The 15,373-nt window shown below is 40.3% G+C and overlaps 1 protein-coding gene across 4 annotated transcripts in view; it reads left to right on the top strand.

Annotated features, from left to right (window-relative positions):
* dip2bb (DIP2 acetate--CoA ligase B (putative)b) overlaps positions 1-15,373 on the top strand; it is a 36,437-nt gene that overhangs the window by 9,242 nt on the left and 11,822 nt on the right. For 2 of the 4 annotated variants that reach the window (XM_086086519.1, XM_086086517.1), the window contains exons 2-18: positions 4,016-4,087; positions 5,282-5,434; positions 8,047-8,172; positions 8,252-8,581; positions 9,893-10,039; positions 10,191-10,208; positions 10,580-10,699; positions 11,468-11,665; positions 11,813-11,904; positions 12,591-12,701; positions 12,782-12,905; positions 13,175-13,284; positions 13,564-13,666; positions 13,765-13,829; positions 14,737-14,830; positions 14,914-15,033; positions 15,133-15,247. In XM_086086519.1, the coding sequence (XP_085942645.1) occupies positions 4,016-4,087; positions 5,282-5,434; positions 8,047-8,172; positions 8,252-8,581; positions 9,893-10,039; positions 10,191-10,208; positions 10,580-10,699; positions 11,468-11,665; positions 11,813-11,904; positions 12,591-12,701; positions 12,782-12,905; positions 13,175-13,284; positions 13,564-13,666; positions 13,765-13,829; positions 14,737-14,830; positions 14,914-15,033; positions 15,133-15,247 (2,098 nt within the window). The remainder of the gene's footprint in view (positions 1-4,015; positions 4,088-5,281; positions 5,435-8,046; positions 8,173-8,251; positions 8,582-9,892; positions 10,040-10,190; positions 10,209-10,579; positions 10,700-11,467; positions 11,666-11,812; positions 11,905-12,590; positions 12,702-12,781; positions 12,906-13,174; positions 13,285-13,563; positions 13,667-13,764; positions 13,830-14,736; positions 14,831-14,913; positions 15,034-15,132; positions 15,248-15,373) is intronic. The other 2 variants (XM_086086520.1, XM_086086518.1) reach the window with 1 other exon arrangement.

Below are 15,373 nucleotides of genomic sequence, written 5' to 3'. Positions count from 1 at the left end.
TGTTTTCTATGAAAGAACAGCTGTAAAATCCAGGCGTGTGTTCAGATCTTTTTCATTGTGCAGATGTCCGATGCGATTTAATCATGTTGCGGAGAAAGCAAGCGAGTGTGTGATGACGGAAAAGCAAGAGTCGGGGATAGTGGTCGGCAGTTAATTACAATTCAGACCGAGTGCCTGCAGGGTGCAGGGGCGGAGAGTCGCTGCAATTCAAATCATCTCAGCTCGGCAAAGGGTGAAACGAGGGAAACTGCGCCGCGTTCATGCTTCCCTCTTTTTTTGGTTGTTTGAATTAAATTGAGTCGTCCTCACTGTTGCAGTTGGGATGAATGCACGCTATAGCTTGGAAACATTTGATTGTCAACCGGAGAGAGGATGAACTCGGTCATTGTGGGAATTTGGGTTAACAAGATGGGGCCTCGTCACCCCAGCAGAGAAGCGCTTTGCCTCCCAAGTAGACACAAATTGATTCTCTTATTACATCGCTCGACAAGTTTGTTTATTGTTTAGCTCACCCACCCGGGTAGAGGGCTTTACAGCTTGCGAGACAAGTAAAGGAGACATGTTATGCTGTTTTTACTCACTTTATTTAACATTGCTGTGACAGGCATTTTGTCCAAATACCTCAAGGGTTGAGAATCTCATAGTCTGTCAGAAATGTTCCAGGACTGGAGTCACAAAAGATTGATTCCATACCAAAAAGTTACAGACTGACGATGAGATCAAGCTGAGTTTGATTGGTTCAGTGTGTGAGAAGAGGTGAGAGTTTTTATCCTGATAAAGGCGGCAAGCCTACATAGTGGCTGACTTTTACTTGCGGAAGTAGAGCCCAGAGTGTGTGTGTGGGGTTGGGGGAGGGGGTGACTTCCCTGAAACATTTGGTGGCAAAGGTTCATACACTGTAACTGTACTTCATTATTTTTTATTTGTCTTTGTGCAAGGTAGGCAAAGCTGCACTAGGTTTTGTTGGATGCACGGATTAAGGTTAGATAACAGCATTAGCTTCTGAAAAGTGGCACTTGACTCATTTAGCCATATTTAGCAGTAAGAAGATTAAATTTGGTCTATAATTAATTTGATTATGTCATTATTTTTCATGTACAATTAATACCTTTAAAAACACATTTTACCACTTGCTGCCGACTGCAAATGACATCCCATTTGGCTCAGTTTGCTAATGTCACATGACCAAACCCAGAAAACAACTGTTTCCTGAGCACCTGGGATGTCATTTTCAGTCAACAGCAAGTGGTAAAATGTGTTTTTAAAGGTATTAATTGTACATGAAAAATAATGACATAATCAAATTAATTATAGACCAAATTTAATCTTCTTACTGCTAAATATGGCTAAATGAGTCAAGTGCCACTTTTCAGAAGCTAATGCTGTTATCTAACCTTAATCTGTGCATCCAACAAAACCTAGTGCAGCTTTGCATACCTTGCACAAAGACACCACTGGCTAATTTAACCTCTACAGTTAATGGTGCTTCATATCCAGTTTTTTTTTATGGCTATACAATACAAATTGGAGATTGCTCAGCATCTTGATACAGACCACATTCAAGGAGCCACTGTGTTTATAAGCCATTCTCAGCAATTGTTTTCCGATTGATTCAACTCCTCAGCTGCCCGTGATGGAACCAGGATACCATAATGGAAGTGGCATACAGCACAGCTGAATTTCAAATCATCCAGATGGAAGAGTGATTACTTAGAGATTCATTTAATGCTTGTCCAGCCCCCCCCCCCCCCCCACAAAGACGCCATCTCTCGCTCCCCTTCCGCAGTGAAACTGCCTGTTCACATGAGCTAAAAATAAATCATGTGACTGAGCAAGGCCAACCATTCTGTTCATGAATTACTTATGGTACTGTTTACTTTTACATGTCCTCAGGAAAAAAAAATTCACGTGCCTTAAACTGTGGATTGTTAGGCTAACATCCTCATTGTGTGAACACTGAGAGTCAATTGTTAGTTAAGCGTAAACCTTGCTTTGGTTTAATTGTGTGAATGCAACGATAGAGGAAGTATTGTATTGTTGTTTTATTTCCTCAAATATCAACACCGCTATACTAGGAATGATAGCACATAATAACTGATGAGATCTAAAAATCTTGACATGACTTCAACCTTTATAAGTTTTTTTATTTTTATGAATGAAATTGATTGATTGATTGATCTTTACGGATGAAATTGGACCAGAACCTTTATGTTGTGGTTTCAAGGGTTAAACAGCTTGAGTACGTTACAAAAAAAAAAAAACTCGTTCATCTTGATTGTCATAACCCAAGCTTGTATGTAGGGTTCATGTCATGTTAAAACAAGCCATGGCACATGCACTGCAAAAAAAAACGAGATAGCAATAAAGTTACTGCACTGATGCTATAAAGTACAGTGAAATCTTTAAAGCAGGGGTAGGGAACCCTGGTCCTCGAGAGCCGCTGTCCTGCCTGTTTTCCACGTCTCCCTCCATCAACACATCCAATTGACGAACAAGATCGTTATCAGGCTTCTACAGAGCTTGCTGATTAGCTGATCACTTGAGTCAGGTGTGTTTGAGGAGAGAGACATGGAAAACAGGCAGGGGGGAAAAAATGCTTTTACCGCACGGCACAGGCAATTGTAAAAATGTCACATAAGTGTAAAAGTAAATTTACCGCCGTCAAAAATGAAAACAGAAAAGCAGTAAAACATATTTCGAAGCGTGTATGGGGAATTGAAAGGGAAAGGATTCATGCTGGAAAAGTGATTTACATGACTTTACGGTGTATATATTATGGTTGTTGTTACTCGTATTCTTTTATTATTCTCAACTTTTTTGCTGACCTACATTTATATTGTACTGAGCAGTCAAGGCACTTTTTTTGGGGTCACTTCTACGATTGTTATTTATCCTCTTTGACTTTCCATCATTGGTACCGTCCTGTGATGGTATTTAGAAGTAAATATCGCCCCAAAAAAAGAAATGAACTTAACCAAAAAGTTAACAGCAGGGGCCGCGCTCGGGAATCATTTGGTGATCTAAAACAAGCAAAACTTTCATTCAGAGACAGTTCATTTACATGATGTTAGTTTATTGTGGTTCGGTATTTCTGTTTTACTGTTCAAATGGTGACTTAGTGTACACATTTCCGAGTTTGCACTGTACATGGATAAATCTAACAAAAATGACTTATTAATTATACAGTTTTAAAGGAGACTTACAGATTTCTGTACCTCAATTTACACTAATGTAATCCATCGGCATAGTAGGGCTAGTTACTGGACATCAAGCAAATTTTACATTTTGCATTTCCAAGTTGATACAAGCATTATATAGAAGTAAAAACCATGGGCACAAAAGTAGAATTGCGATTGTACCACCATTGTGACAAACTATTGTACCGCTTAACATAAAAGTGAAAGACTCCTAATAATGCAATGAAGACTAATCACAAATTCACTATCCTTGATCCATTCCCTCATGAATCACTCAGTGAACACAACATTTCCAAATAGAATGGGAGTGGGAGTTAAATCTTTTCAGATACTGTACGTTCTGCCCAGATAACGCGGTATTGTTTCTATTAGACTGTCGTCATTATTTAGCGTGGTACTACTTGTTTTTACAGAGAAGTAATGTTTACAGACTAGAATTTTCCCATGCGATTCAATTTCCAACCTCGCCTGGTTTTAGGCCTCCGTTCCTTCTCATGGCTTGCTTTGTTCTCTCCGTGTCCTCATCTCAGTTTCCCTTCTTTCTCGTCCTCTGCTCCTCAGGGTATCTCTGAATCATCCTTATTTTTGCCCACTCTTCTGTATGTTTCCAAATTTAGGGCTGTTTTGTTTCCCCGTGTGTCGCATGTAAGTGTGGAGCTGTCTGAGGCGCATGTTTGACACCGTTAGCCATCTCTGGAGGTCTCAGCATCTCTCTGTGGGCCTCCATCTGTTTTTTGTCTCACACTTGAGAACTAATGGTGATAAACAGCATTCACAAACGTTGCTGATGAATTATATAAATGTGCTTTCTTGTACAGGTGACATCACACAGAAGGGCTTTGAGAAGAAAAGGACCAAACTCCTGGCTCCTTACTTCATCCACACCCCAGGTGAATGGCCTTGTGTATATTTTTTAAAATTCAAAACGTGTTTCAATCAAACGGCTGTAAAAGTCAAACACGATCATCCACAAAATTTGGCATTGATGACTACTGCCCCCTAGTGACATCACATATCTACCAACCACTGAAGGAACCTTCCATACATTTCTATTTTATGATCATGATCACAGCAGAAACTGCAATTTGAGAAAATGTAACACTATGCTGACCCAAATCCGTAGAAGGTAAAAACAGATATGAAGTTGATTTCCTCGTTTGCTGCTGTATAACGGCTTCACGGAGGAACACAAGTGTCTGTGGGAATTTTTGTCTGTTAATCCAGAAGAACATTTCTGAGGTTACTGGTCCTGGATGAGAAGTCCTGACTCGCAATCTAATCTCCCTTCACCACAAAGTTATTTAATTGGTTGAGGTCAGGGCTCATAACTTCCTCAACACCAAACTTATTTAAGGACTGTTACGTGCGCACACACACAAAAAATTGCCAATATGTTGCGACAAAATCAACTGATACAATTGTCCATTGTACTCATAAAATGAAGAATTAATATTCGGATAAGCCAAAATCTTGGCAGCATGGTGAGCTTGTGGCGAGCTAGCGTGTCTCCCTCATAGGTTCCTGTGTGTTTCCTCCTGGTACTCTGGTTTGCTCCCACATATGAAGATTTGGATTGACTGCAGTTACCGTGACCAGAATAAAGGAAAGCACTATAGGAAATGGATTGATAAGCCAAAGCATTAATTGACTAATTAAATATTAATCGATGGATTAACTTGAATTGACTTCTGACTGCTTTTGGATTTAGCTACACACTATTGCATTAAAGCACCGAGTGAAATTATCAAATAAATTGACATTGTTTTTTTCTTTAACATTCTTAAAATAATTATCTGCAGATGCACAAAACATTGTGTGTTGCAGCAACAAAAACACACAGGAAATTTCTTGGAACATAATCATTCATTCTTGAGCAAGCAATTACTGGAACAAGAAAGTATTGAGCCCAGCCATGGGAATACATCACTCTCCTGTATCTACATTTTCTATTCACATTTTTTAACTCAAGCCTAGAGACTTGGCAGTCATAGTTTGAATTTTAGCAGCAAGTTATGTTGCAATCTCATGAATTTTATACTGTATGTGTGTGTTTAACTCTTATTATATTTTGTTTCCCCGGACAGTGGGCCCGCCCCCAAAGAACAATGTGCAGCCACCCGCTCCCAGTTCCTCTTCCAGCCATGGGCCTCCCCCCTCAAGCTCATCCCGTTACCGTGAACGACGCTCCCGTAGGACCCATCGCAATGGCGGAACCAGGGATGACCGCTACAGATCAGGTGCGGAATGCTACATAATAAAAGAGCAACATTGTCTTAAAGGGGAAGTCAACTAAAAAAAAAAATTATAATACGTGTGCCCCCACTAGTCTAAACATGGAATTATGATTAATATTGCATTTGTGGAATATGACTTGAGCAGCAAAATCCATCTGTTCTTATGTCAGTGGGCGGCCATTTTGTCACTTGCTGTCTGTCGACTGAAAACATCACAGTTGCTCAGGACTCAGGTAATAACCAATTACAGCATACCTGTTTTCTGAAGCTGAGTCATGATTGGCCGTTACCTGAGCCTCGAGCAACTGTGATGTCATTTTCAGTCGTCGGTAAGTTACAAAATGGCCGCCCCCTGAATTGGATGAAATTGTTGGATTTTGTTGCCTTCATTATTCATATTCCACAAAATATTAATCAGAATACCATGTTTAGACTAGTGGAGCTGCATAGAAATATTATCAGTGTTTCTCACAGATTTGAAATTACTTGGGTGGTGGACTCTGGCGGTGGGGATGGGAGGCGGGTTAACCTGTGGGTGGGTCTCAGTGCTGTTGCTATGTCTCCTCTAGCCTCATGATCCACGAGTGAGTGACGGCGAACTAACGTGACATGCGGTATATCCTGTCCTGACACGTTTTTTTGTTTTTTAAAAATATATTTTTAATACATTTTCTTGAAAACTTCTTGGGTGGCGGCCATTTTACTTGGGTGCCCCGCCCAACTATTAACATGGTCTGGGAAACACTGATTATTGTAAAGAATTGTTTTGGGTTGATTTCCCTTTTAACACAGACCCACTTTTGATCTAGAATTTAGAAAAGCGCAGTGATATTTTCCTCAGAGACAATTTAGCAGCTGGGGATCCCCCTTAGTGAGGACCATCCCTTTGCAAAATCACATCACTTCCAGGCCATGTAGGAGGAGGCCTTGTGGAAAACACAAGGATGTTTATCTATGGGGGAAAAGACAGCTCAGCAGTGGATTGCAGGCAGAAGATGTGAGACTGTAAGATTAAACTCCCTCTGGAATGACACACACCTCTTAGCTGTCCTTTTCTCTTTCTCTTGTGGCCAAAAAGACGTTTCAAATACCACACTGACCCTTTTTTGTTCAGAAACAATGGGGATAAAAGTATTAACTCCCACTGGGGGGCGTAAAAAGCCTTAATGACTGGCACAATTGGCTTTACAGGCTTATTACGTTAAGGCTAACTGAAAATGTGCTCTACAAGTAGCCAAGCAGAATATTAAGGGTTGATCTATCCTCTTGGGAAATTATTATAAAAGTAGTGTTTCTAAAAGTAATGATTCAGCTTCGATAAATCAAAAGACGTCAGGATTCCCCCACCATGCTATCGCCATGGAGACATTATTTTACCTCCCAGACGTGAAAGGAATCATCCTCTCTCCTGTGGTAGCCGCAAATGTGTGCAAAAGATCAACAGTTATGTAATTGTGAGGCTCAATGTGAGCTGCATTTGATGTTTTATTTTTTTTTTATCTTTTGATGCTCGAATGCAGTCAGTCGATGCGATGTGTCACCGAGTGGGTTGCTTCCATACACACTGTGAACGCGTGGCTGCCCGTGTAAGGGTTCAATTCTAATGTGCCTGTGGGTGTCATCAAGTGAAAGCCTCTGCAATTATGTGCGTGGGTTAATGAACAGTTAGCCTCCTCTTATTGTGATTACGCTTTCAGCGGGAACACACGGCCTTTCTTCTGTTCCTTCTTTGACAACAGATTATTTAACAAAACTAAAATGATTACAAACGTTGCAGGACGTGTTTACAAAGTGCTTTCTGTACAGATTAAAACAATGTTTATCTTTTTTGTTTCATTTGTCTGAGTACAAAAATGCTTATTCTAAGGACATTTATATTAGTTTCTTGGAAAAATAAAACTTGTGTGAAAAGGGTGTATTTGAAGGCATCTAATTTAAAAGAAATGTATACATGTATGTTATGCTATGTAGGCCTTGCTTTTTACATTCATGTATTTTATAACTTTAATCATGATTAAAGCTTCCATATTCAGGATTTATATGACAGAACTTTTGAAAATGTATATTATTTTCGACCATTAGTAAGTATATAATGCTTAAGTGGAAAAGAAAGATTAATTCTGGGGTTAAATGTTGTCGGGAGTAATTTACGTAAGTTTAATACCTTTTTCAACATCTTCAGCGTTTGTCCAGGACCGAGCCTTGCTGTGAATAACAAAAATAGTTTGTTTTTTTTATACTTGCCTATGCAACTAAGAAGGCAGTAAAACACCACTTTTCTATGAGACAGGAATTCCCACCTATTTAATAAGCTCCTCCCCTCACTTCAACATAGTTCCTTGGCACCAAGATACAACAAGCTGGCGCCAAAGCTTGACTTTTATATTAGGGCTCTGTCGTGAGCACACACAAAAAAAAACTGCAAAATTGTAATATAATGAAGTTGCGAAATGTAAATATTAAAGTAACACTGTGCTGTAATTAATCTGTTGTTTCCTCATTGTAGTACAGTTTTAGCTGCTAATTTGTACGACACACATTTTGAATTAATTATTATTGTAATAGCAGTTGATATTGTTTTTGTCTATTAACATGTTTTTAATCCGTTTTGTCAGATATTCACTCTGAAGCAGTACAAGCAGCTCTGGCTAAACATAAAGAAGAAAAAATGGCACTGCCCATGCCTACTAAACGGCGTTCAACCTATGTGCCGTCCCCCATCGAAACACGCACACCACCAGGTAGGAGAAGATGACACGGAGGCCTTGAGACACTTCAATTGCTTACTTTTTATTATTCTTGTGGTACATTTCCTCTCAGACTCCTCATCGGCCTCTGAGGACGAGACCTCGGTGCGCAGGCAGTCGTCGGTGGTCGTCCCCGCCCCTATGCTCAATGCCAGCCTGCAGACCCCCGACTGTTGGATCAACCGCTCGGCCCAGGGTTCGTCCACATCCTCATCGGCCTCCTCCACCATGTCGCACGGAGAGGCCAAGCCGCAGCCTCACAACCAGCCTCAGCCTCAGTACAAGCCTCAGTACCAACCTCTGTACAAGCCTCAGTACCAGCAGCACCACCAGCCCCAGCACGAGCCGGCGCCGCCGCCGCACACTGCCGCCGTCACCGACATGATGGCTCACAGTCGCATCGGTGAGCCAGTACACTGTCTAGCTGAACACTTGTTCCGCAGTTTTTACAAAAGTATTACGGTATAGAGAGAGAAACTATTATTGTTATAATTGAACTAATTTCATACTCATTCATTAGGATGTCCCGATCACATTTTTTTTCAAGTCACTTGATTTTGTGTATCTGTCGATCCAATACCTCTGCAATGCAATGTAGTGAGGAAGAAAAAGAAGACCACATCCAAATTGTATCAATTATCAAGATGATACTTTTTTATGTGGCTGTAAATCACCAGCGGTTCAAGTCAAGTAAAAAACTAAGATATGTCATTCCTAACTTTAGTAATTAATACAATTTTAAAATCCCATCTTTTTCAACCGATACTGATCAGCTAAAATCACGTGATCTGCCCCGATCGGATCAGGACAACACTAATAATACGTTAATAATTTAATTAATTCCTAGTTGCGTATAATTGTGGTGCCATATGTTATGTATGGGTACACAGAAAATTAACTAAATATATTTTGGTAAAGTTATTTTATGAGAATAAGGTGTAATATTGCAAGAGTCTTTATTCTTGGGATTTTATTTTTAAATACTTTACAGAGAATACAAGTCTTAATTATCTTTACAAATGACATGTAAGCATTAAATTTGCTGCCTTGCAAATACCACAGACACAATAAAACAAACTCGGTAAACAATGTGATGATTTTATTTTTATTTTATTTTATTTTTTTTAACTCAACTTAACAGTCTTATGGGAAGTCACTACGGTGGCCCTGAAGTTACGCAAAAATACAAAAACCCAAAAATAAAATATAACATAAAATTAAAAACAAATAACAAAACAAAAAACACAAATAAAAACAAATGAAAAATTTAACAAAAGTAAATCAATAATCCCAAAAATAAATTAACCGAAAAACAAAATGGTCATCACAAATAAAAAAAAACACAAAAAATTAAACAACAGCAAATAAAAAATCACAAAAGTAACAGTAACTCACATATATAAATCATAAGCACAAACAAAAACACTGTTAAGAAAGATGCCATAAATAAAAAGGTCCGAGATAGGCGCACTATAAAGGAAGCAAGCGCAAGAGCGCCAGGCAGGGCAAAACAAACCAAGTGAGCCCAAATACAGTAGGAGAGACAGAACGAGAGATAGACAATTTGTGCCCTCATTATGGAAAAGAAAGTAGCGTAAACCCGGTGCGGTAACATTAAAACACCTGCGGCTTATAGTCCAGAAATTACTGTAATATACAATTGTAAATGCTACTGTCTATTAAATGCAACTGTTTTTCATCTTACTTCCCGCAGCTCCCCCGGAGAACAGCGCCCCACCTCCAGATGTAACTGCAGTCGTCCTTCCAGCCAGAGGCCCGCGGGTTGACTTGCCGTCCAACGCTACGGTCCGTGGGATGAGTCGAGGGCAGAGTCGCTCCAGCATGATGGAGACCGCAGACGGTAATCCGCTACCTTGCACTCTCTTGTTTTTGTATGCTGTATGGCAGCCTCGCTAAATATTTCTCTCAATTGAATTCCAATTGTGGCATTAATTGGACTGTACTGCTTTCTTCTTCTTTTGCTCTGTCACATGTTTTTGACTGGCTGGTAGGAAGAATTAATCTCCAGAGTAAGGAAATGCCTTCATGTATTTTGTCCGCAGCCTTGTGTCACCCCCAATTCTCCCTATTGTTTGTAATAAATGCATACAGAAATCAATACGCACCGTGGACATAGTCCTAGTCCAAAAACACACTCCTGACCCAACTCTCACCTCGTTTTCCTTGTGATGATCCCACTCAACGTGTGCTGCTTTTTTATTCCCAAACATGACACCAATTCAAGACAAATGTAAGATTAGTCACATTTTGTGGGTTGAGAAGCAGCAGACTGTGAGGAGATAAGATGCTCAAACAGCTACACTTTTGTTAGCGTGTGCACGAGCGGTGTGTGTGACTGTGTGCTGAAAATTCACCCCAAATCTCCACCTTGGCCTCGTAGGAGTTCCAGTGAACAGCAGAGTGTCCACGAAGATCCAGCAACTGCTCAACACGTTGAAGAGACCAAAGAGGCCCCCCCTCAGTGAGTTTTTCACTGATGACTCGGAGGAGATAGTAGAAGGTGAGGCACTACAGCTGTTCATCATCATGTATGCACATACAATACAGTAGATGTTTTTTTTTAGGAGTGTCAAAATTAATGCGTTCTTTTTTATTTAATTTGAAGTTCTTTTAAAGCCACCTAAAAAAAAATTAACGCGAGATTAATGACCACCCCTTACTTGGAAAGCCTGTACTGGGGGATTTCCAGTCGCAACGCAGCAGACCTATAATAATAAATTTCCTAATAATGCATATATTTGTGGAGACTGGTGTCAAGTTATATTTTTCAATTTTGAAAATGTGCAAAATTTCACAATTTACTTTATGTTAAAGATTAGATACCTCTTCATATGAAAAGAAAAATGCACTGAGCGGTCACCAATGCCTTACAAATGCAATTATGCCATCTAGTGGCAGAAAAAATTACCAACACAAATCAATATCACGCTTGTTTTTTTACAGTACAACTTTTTAATTTTAACTCAATTTTATGAATGATTATGAAATTACTGTATCAATGACTAAAAGAAGCACCCATATTTCTATTAGTTAAACATTTTGTTCTCACTTTTTTGTTGAGTATCATGAAAACTTTAAACACTTTATTGTACATTTAGAACAGATATAAAAATTTGCAATTAATCGTGAGTTAACTATTGAAGTCATGCAAATAACTACAAATAAAAAATAATAATCGCCTCACACCCCTAGTTTTTTTTTTTTCAATCTCCTTTCCATTTTTAATGCATTTATACTGTAATAATGTCGTTCTGATGTTCTATCTCAGTGCCCCAGCCGGACCCTAACACACCCAAGCCAGAAGGTCGTCAGATCATCCCGGTGAAGGGCGAACCTTTGGGGGTGGTCAGCAATTGGCCCCCAGCCTTGCAAGCTGCGTTGGCCCGATGGGGGGCGACGCAGGGGAAGAGCCCCGCCCTCACAGCTCTCGACATCACAGGCAAACCGCTTTACACGCTGACTTACGGTGAGAGCTGATTGTATTAATATCACAAAATTGCTGATAATTATTTGGAAGTAACTGAGCTTAAACACTTCAAACATGACTCATTATTATATTTCTTTTTTTCTTAAGCAGTGTTTAAATGTGCAATCCTGTCACTGCGTCTTTTAGGGAAGCTATGGAGTCGCAGTGTGAAACTTGCGTACACTCTTCTCAACAAGCTGGGCACCAAAAACGAGCAGATTCTTAAGCCCGGAGACAGGGTGAGGACAGAAAAGAGTCACACAAGCATCACGTCTACGAAAATAATGTTATGACCAATATAAAGTGCAAAGGGGGAAATATTGTTTTGATTGCCTTTTTTTTTTTAGTTTGCTGGATTATGCAAGAAGTACAGTACTTAACCGATTCCCTAGAAATTTTGCTAAGAAATCTTATAGTGGACGTCAACCCCCCCCCCCCAAATTGTTTTTGACTAAAATATGTTCTATGCAGCCCCACTAGTCTAAATAGTAAATAACGTATTGTTAATATCGCGTTGGTGGAATATGAATTAAGCAGCAAAATCCAGCAGTTTTTATCAATATCAGAAGGCGGCCATTTTGCCACTTGCTGTCGAGTGAAAATGACATCACAGTTGTACAGGGCTCAGGAAACAACAAATCACAGCTCAGCTTCAGAAGACAGGTGACCTGTGATTGGTCCTTGCCTGAGCCCTGAGCAACTGTGATGTCATCTTCAGTCAACAGCAAGTAGCTAAATGGCCGCCACGATAAAAACGGCTAGATTTTGCTGCATAATTCATATTCCGCATTTAGAGTTGTGAGGTCACATATAACATATTATTGACACAGAGGAAAGACTCCTATCTGTCTTTTTCTTCTTTCTCCGATAACCACAAAACTAACAAACAAATGCAATTTTTTTTATCCATTTTATGTCTTTGTAGGTGGCACTTGTGTACCCCAACAGTGACCCCGGGATGTTCTGGGTGGCCTTCTATGGCTGCCTCCTGGCTGAGGTCATACCTGTACCAATAGAGGTGCCGCTCTCCCGCAAGGTGAGGTGTTTCTACAGTGAATGTTCCTCCTCAGGAGTTAAGGCAATTAACATGTGTGTGTTTGTGCTTTGGACATGTAGGATGCGGGCATCAGCCAGGTGGGCTTTCTCCTCGGTAGCTGTGGTGTGGGCCTGGCGCTCACCAGCGAGATATGTCTGAAGGGTCTACCCAAGACCCCCACTGGAGAAATAATGCAGTTCAAAGGTTGTAAAATCATACCGGCATTAAAAGATGAACATGTTATTACATTTAATTAATTAAACGTTAGTTATACTCCAATGTGAGAATCTCTGTGAATGTTCGGAACACTTTTTTTGATACCAGCAATTCCACACAGTTAACCAAATTATTCAGCCAAGAATATCAAGAAAATCAAAAGTATGACTCCAGACAGGAATGTTCTCAGTCTGATCAAATTCGTCTTTAAATGAAGCCAACACCCGTTTACCTTCACTGGTGCCTTTGTCTGCCAGGCTGGCCTCGAATGAAATGGGTGATTACGGACTCAAAGTACCTGACCAAGCCTTCGAAAGACTGGCAGCCACACATACCAACGGCCAACACAGACCCTGCCTACATTGAGGTAGGTGACAAAGTTGTTGGTTTTTTGTGTGGAAACACCCATCTTTTTTTATATAGCGCTTGTCCTCATTTACTCATTCACTGTCATCCCAGTACAAATTGATCTTTGACGTCTATAGCCGTCAATGGCAGTGAATGAGTTTAGGTCACGGGTGAGCTGCAGCCTATACTATCTGACCGATCGCCAAATACACGGCTAGACTTGACAATAAATGGATGCTGAAAAGGAGTCCACTTGATCCGAACTGTACTGCTACTCTTTCTCTCCCTTTTTACACAGTACAAAGCAAATAAAGAGGGCACCGTGGTTGGCGTGGCGGTGTCTAAGGTTGCCATGCTGACCCACTGCCAAGCACTAACCCAGGCCTGCAACTATTGCGAGGGTGAGCGAGCGTCGACTTTCTAAATTAGGCACTTTTGGCTGAGAGTTAGGTTTGTTACCGCTTATATAAATGTGACATCCTATATTTATCTGTCACAGGTGAAACATTGGTAAATGTTTTAGACTGTAAGAAGGACATGGGTCTCTGGCATGGGGTGCTCACGGTGAGTTAGTGTTTATGGTTGCAAAGGTATGATAATGGGCACTTGTTGACGTTGTCAAAACTATCTAGTCACAGTTATGCAGAGTTGCGCCAGTTAAAACTTAAAGGAGAATCTGAAACATTTCTTGACAATAATATATGTGACCTCACTAGTCCAAACATGACATTCTGATTAATATTACATTTGTGGAATATGAGTTATGCAGCTAAATCCAGCCATTTTTATCCATCTCAGGGGCCGGCCATTTTGCCACTTGCTGTCGACTGAAGATGACATCAGAGTTGCTCAGGCAATGACCAATCACAGCTCACCTGTTTTCTGAAGCTGAGCTGCGATTGGTCATTGCCTGAGCAACTGTGATATCATTTTTAGTCGACAGAAATTAGCAAAATGGCCGCCTTCTGATATTGACGAAAACTGCTGGATTTTGCTGCTTAACTCATATTCCACACACACAATATTAACCAGAATACTGTATTTAGACTAATAGGGCTGCATAGAACGTTATTTTCAAGACTTTTTTGGGGGAGGTGGGGGTGTGGGGGGGTATCTTTTCTAAAATAATATTATATTTTAAATATATGTTTTATCTTTGTGATGACATAATTTTGGTTACACCTCTTTAATTTCATTAGATGTTCAAATGTACCGGTGTTTGCTACAAAAACACTGCATTGTTTTTCATTAAATTCAACAATTCTAACTAACAAGTGGACCAAATTATAATAACACAAGAATTCTGGAAAGAACATGCCATTTTGTTTCTTGCGGTTTCCTGTCACTAATATAAATGCATTGTTCACAATATATACGGCCTAATTCTTTAAAACATATTATTTCCTTAAATAAAACAAAAACCTATGTATTTTCATGCTTAACTGCTTCATCAGATGTTGTTTGCTAACAGGCTGTGATGAACAGGATCCACACTATAAGTGTTCCCTATGCAGTCATGAAGGCGTGTCCTCTCTCTTGGGTGCAGAGGGTTCACATCCACAAAGGTAAAAACACTTGTGGCTCACCTTGACAATTACTTGCCCAAGATACGTTGAGGTGCTACAGAATGCAAACGGTTGTTTTACAGCCCGATTAGCTTTGGTGAAGTGTCGGGACTTGCACTGGGCCATGATGGCCCACCGGGAGCAAAGAGACATCAGCCTGGTGTCGTTGCGTATGCTGATAGTTGCTGATGGCGCTAACCCCTGTGAGAAATCCTTGTGATTTTTTTCCTTCCAAACGACACAGTCATACCTTGAGCCCTGCCCATTTCTTCTTGTGTTTTTTTTTTGTTTGTTTTTTGCAGGGTCGGTTTCTTCCTGTGATGCCTTCCTGAACGTTTTCCAATCCCACGGGCTGAAGCCTGAGGCCATCTGTCCCTGTGCTACATCCCCTGAGGCCATGACGGTAGCATTACGCAGGTGTGTCTCTGGCCCACATTTGCATCCATCCATTTTGTGGTATTGGTACTTGGTATCGGAATCAGTGATTACTCAAGAGTTGAGCACTCGTACAAGGTCTGAAAAAAAGTGGTATTGAACAGCCCA

Source organism: Leptonotus elevatus, chromosome 10 (genome assembly GCF_054856555.1).
Source record: "Leptonotus elevatus isolate MCC_2025b chromosome 10, RoL_Lele_1.0, whole genome shotgun sequence".
Classification (NCBI taxonomy): domain Eukaryota; kingdom Metazoa; phylum Chordata; class Actinopteri; order Syngnathiformes; family Syngnathidae; genus Leptonotus; species Leptonotus elevatus.
Note: the sequence above shows the minus strand (reverse complement) of the source record. Positions and strands in the feature narration are given on the sequence as shown.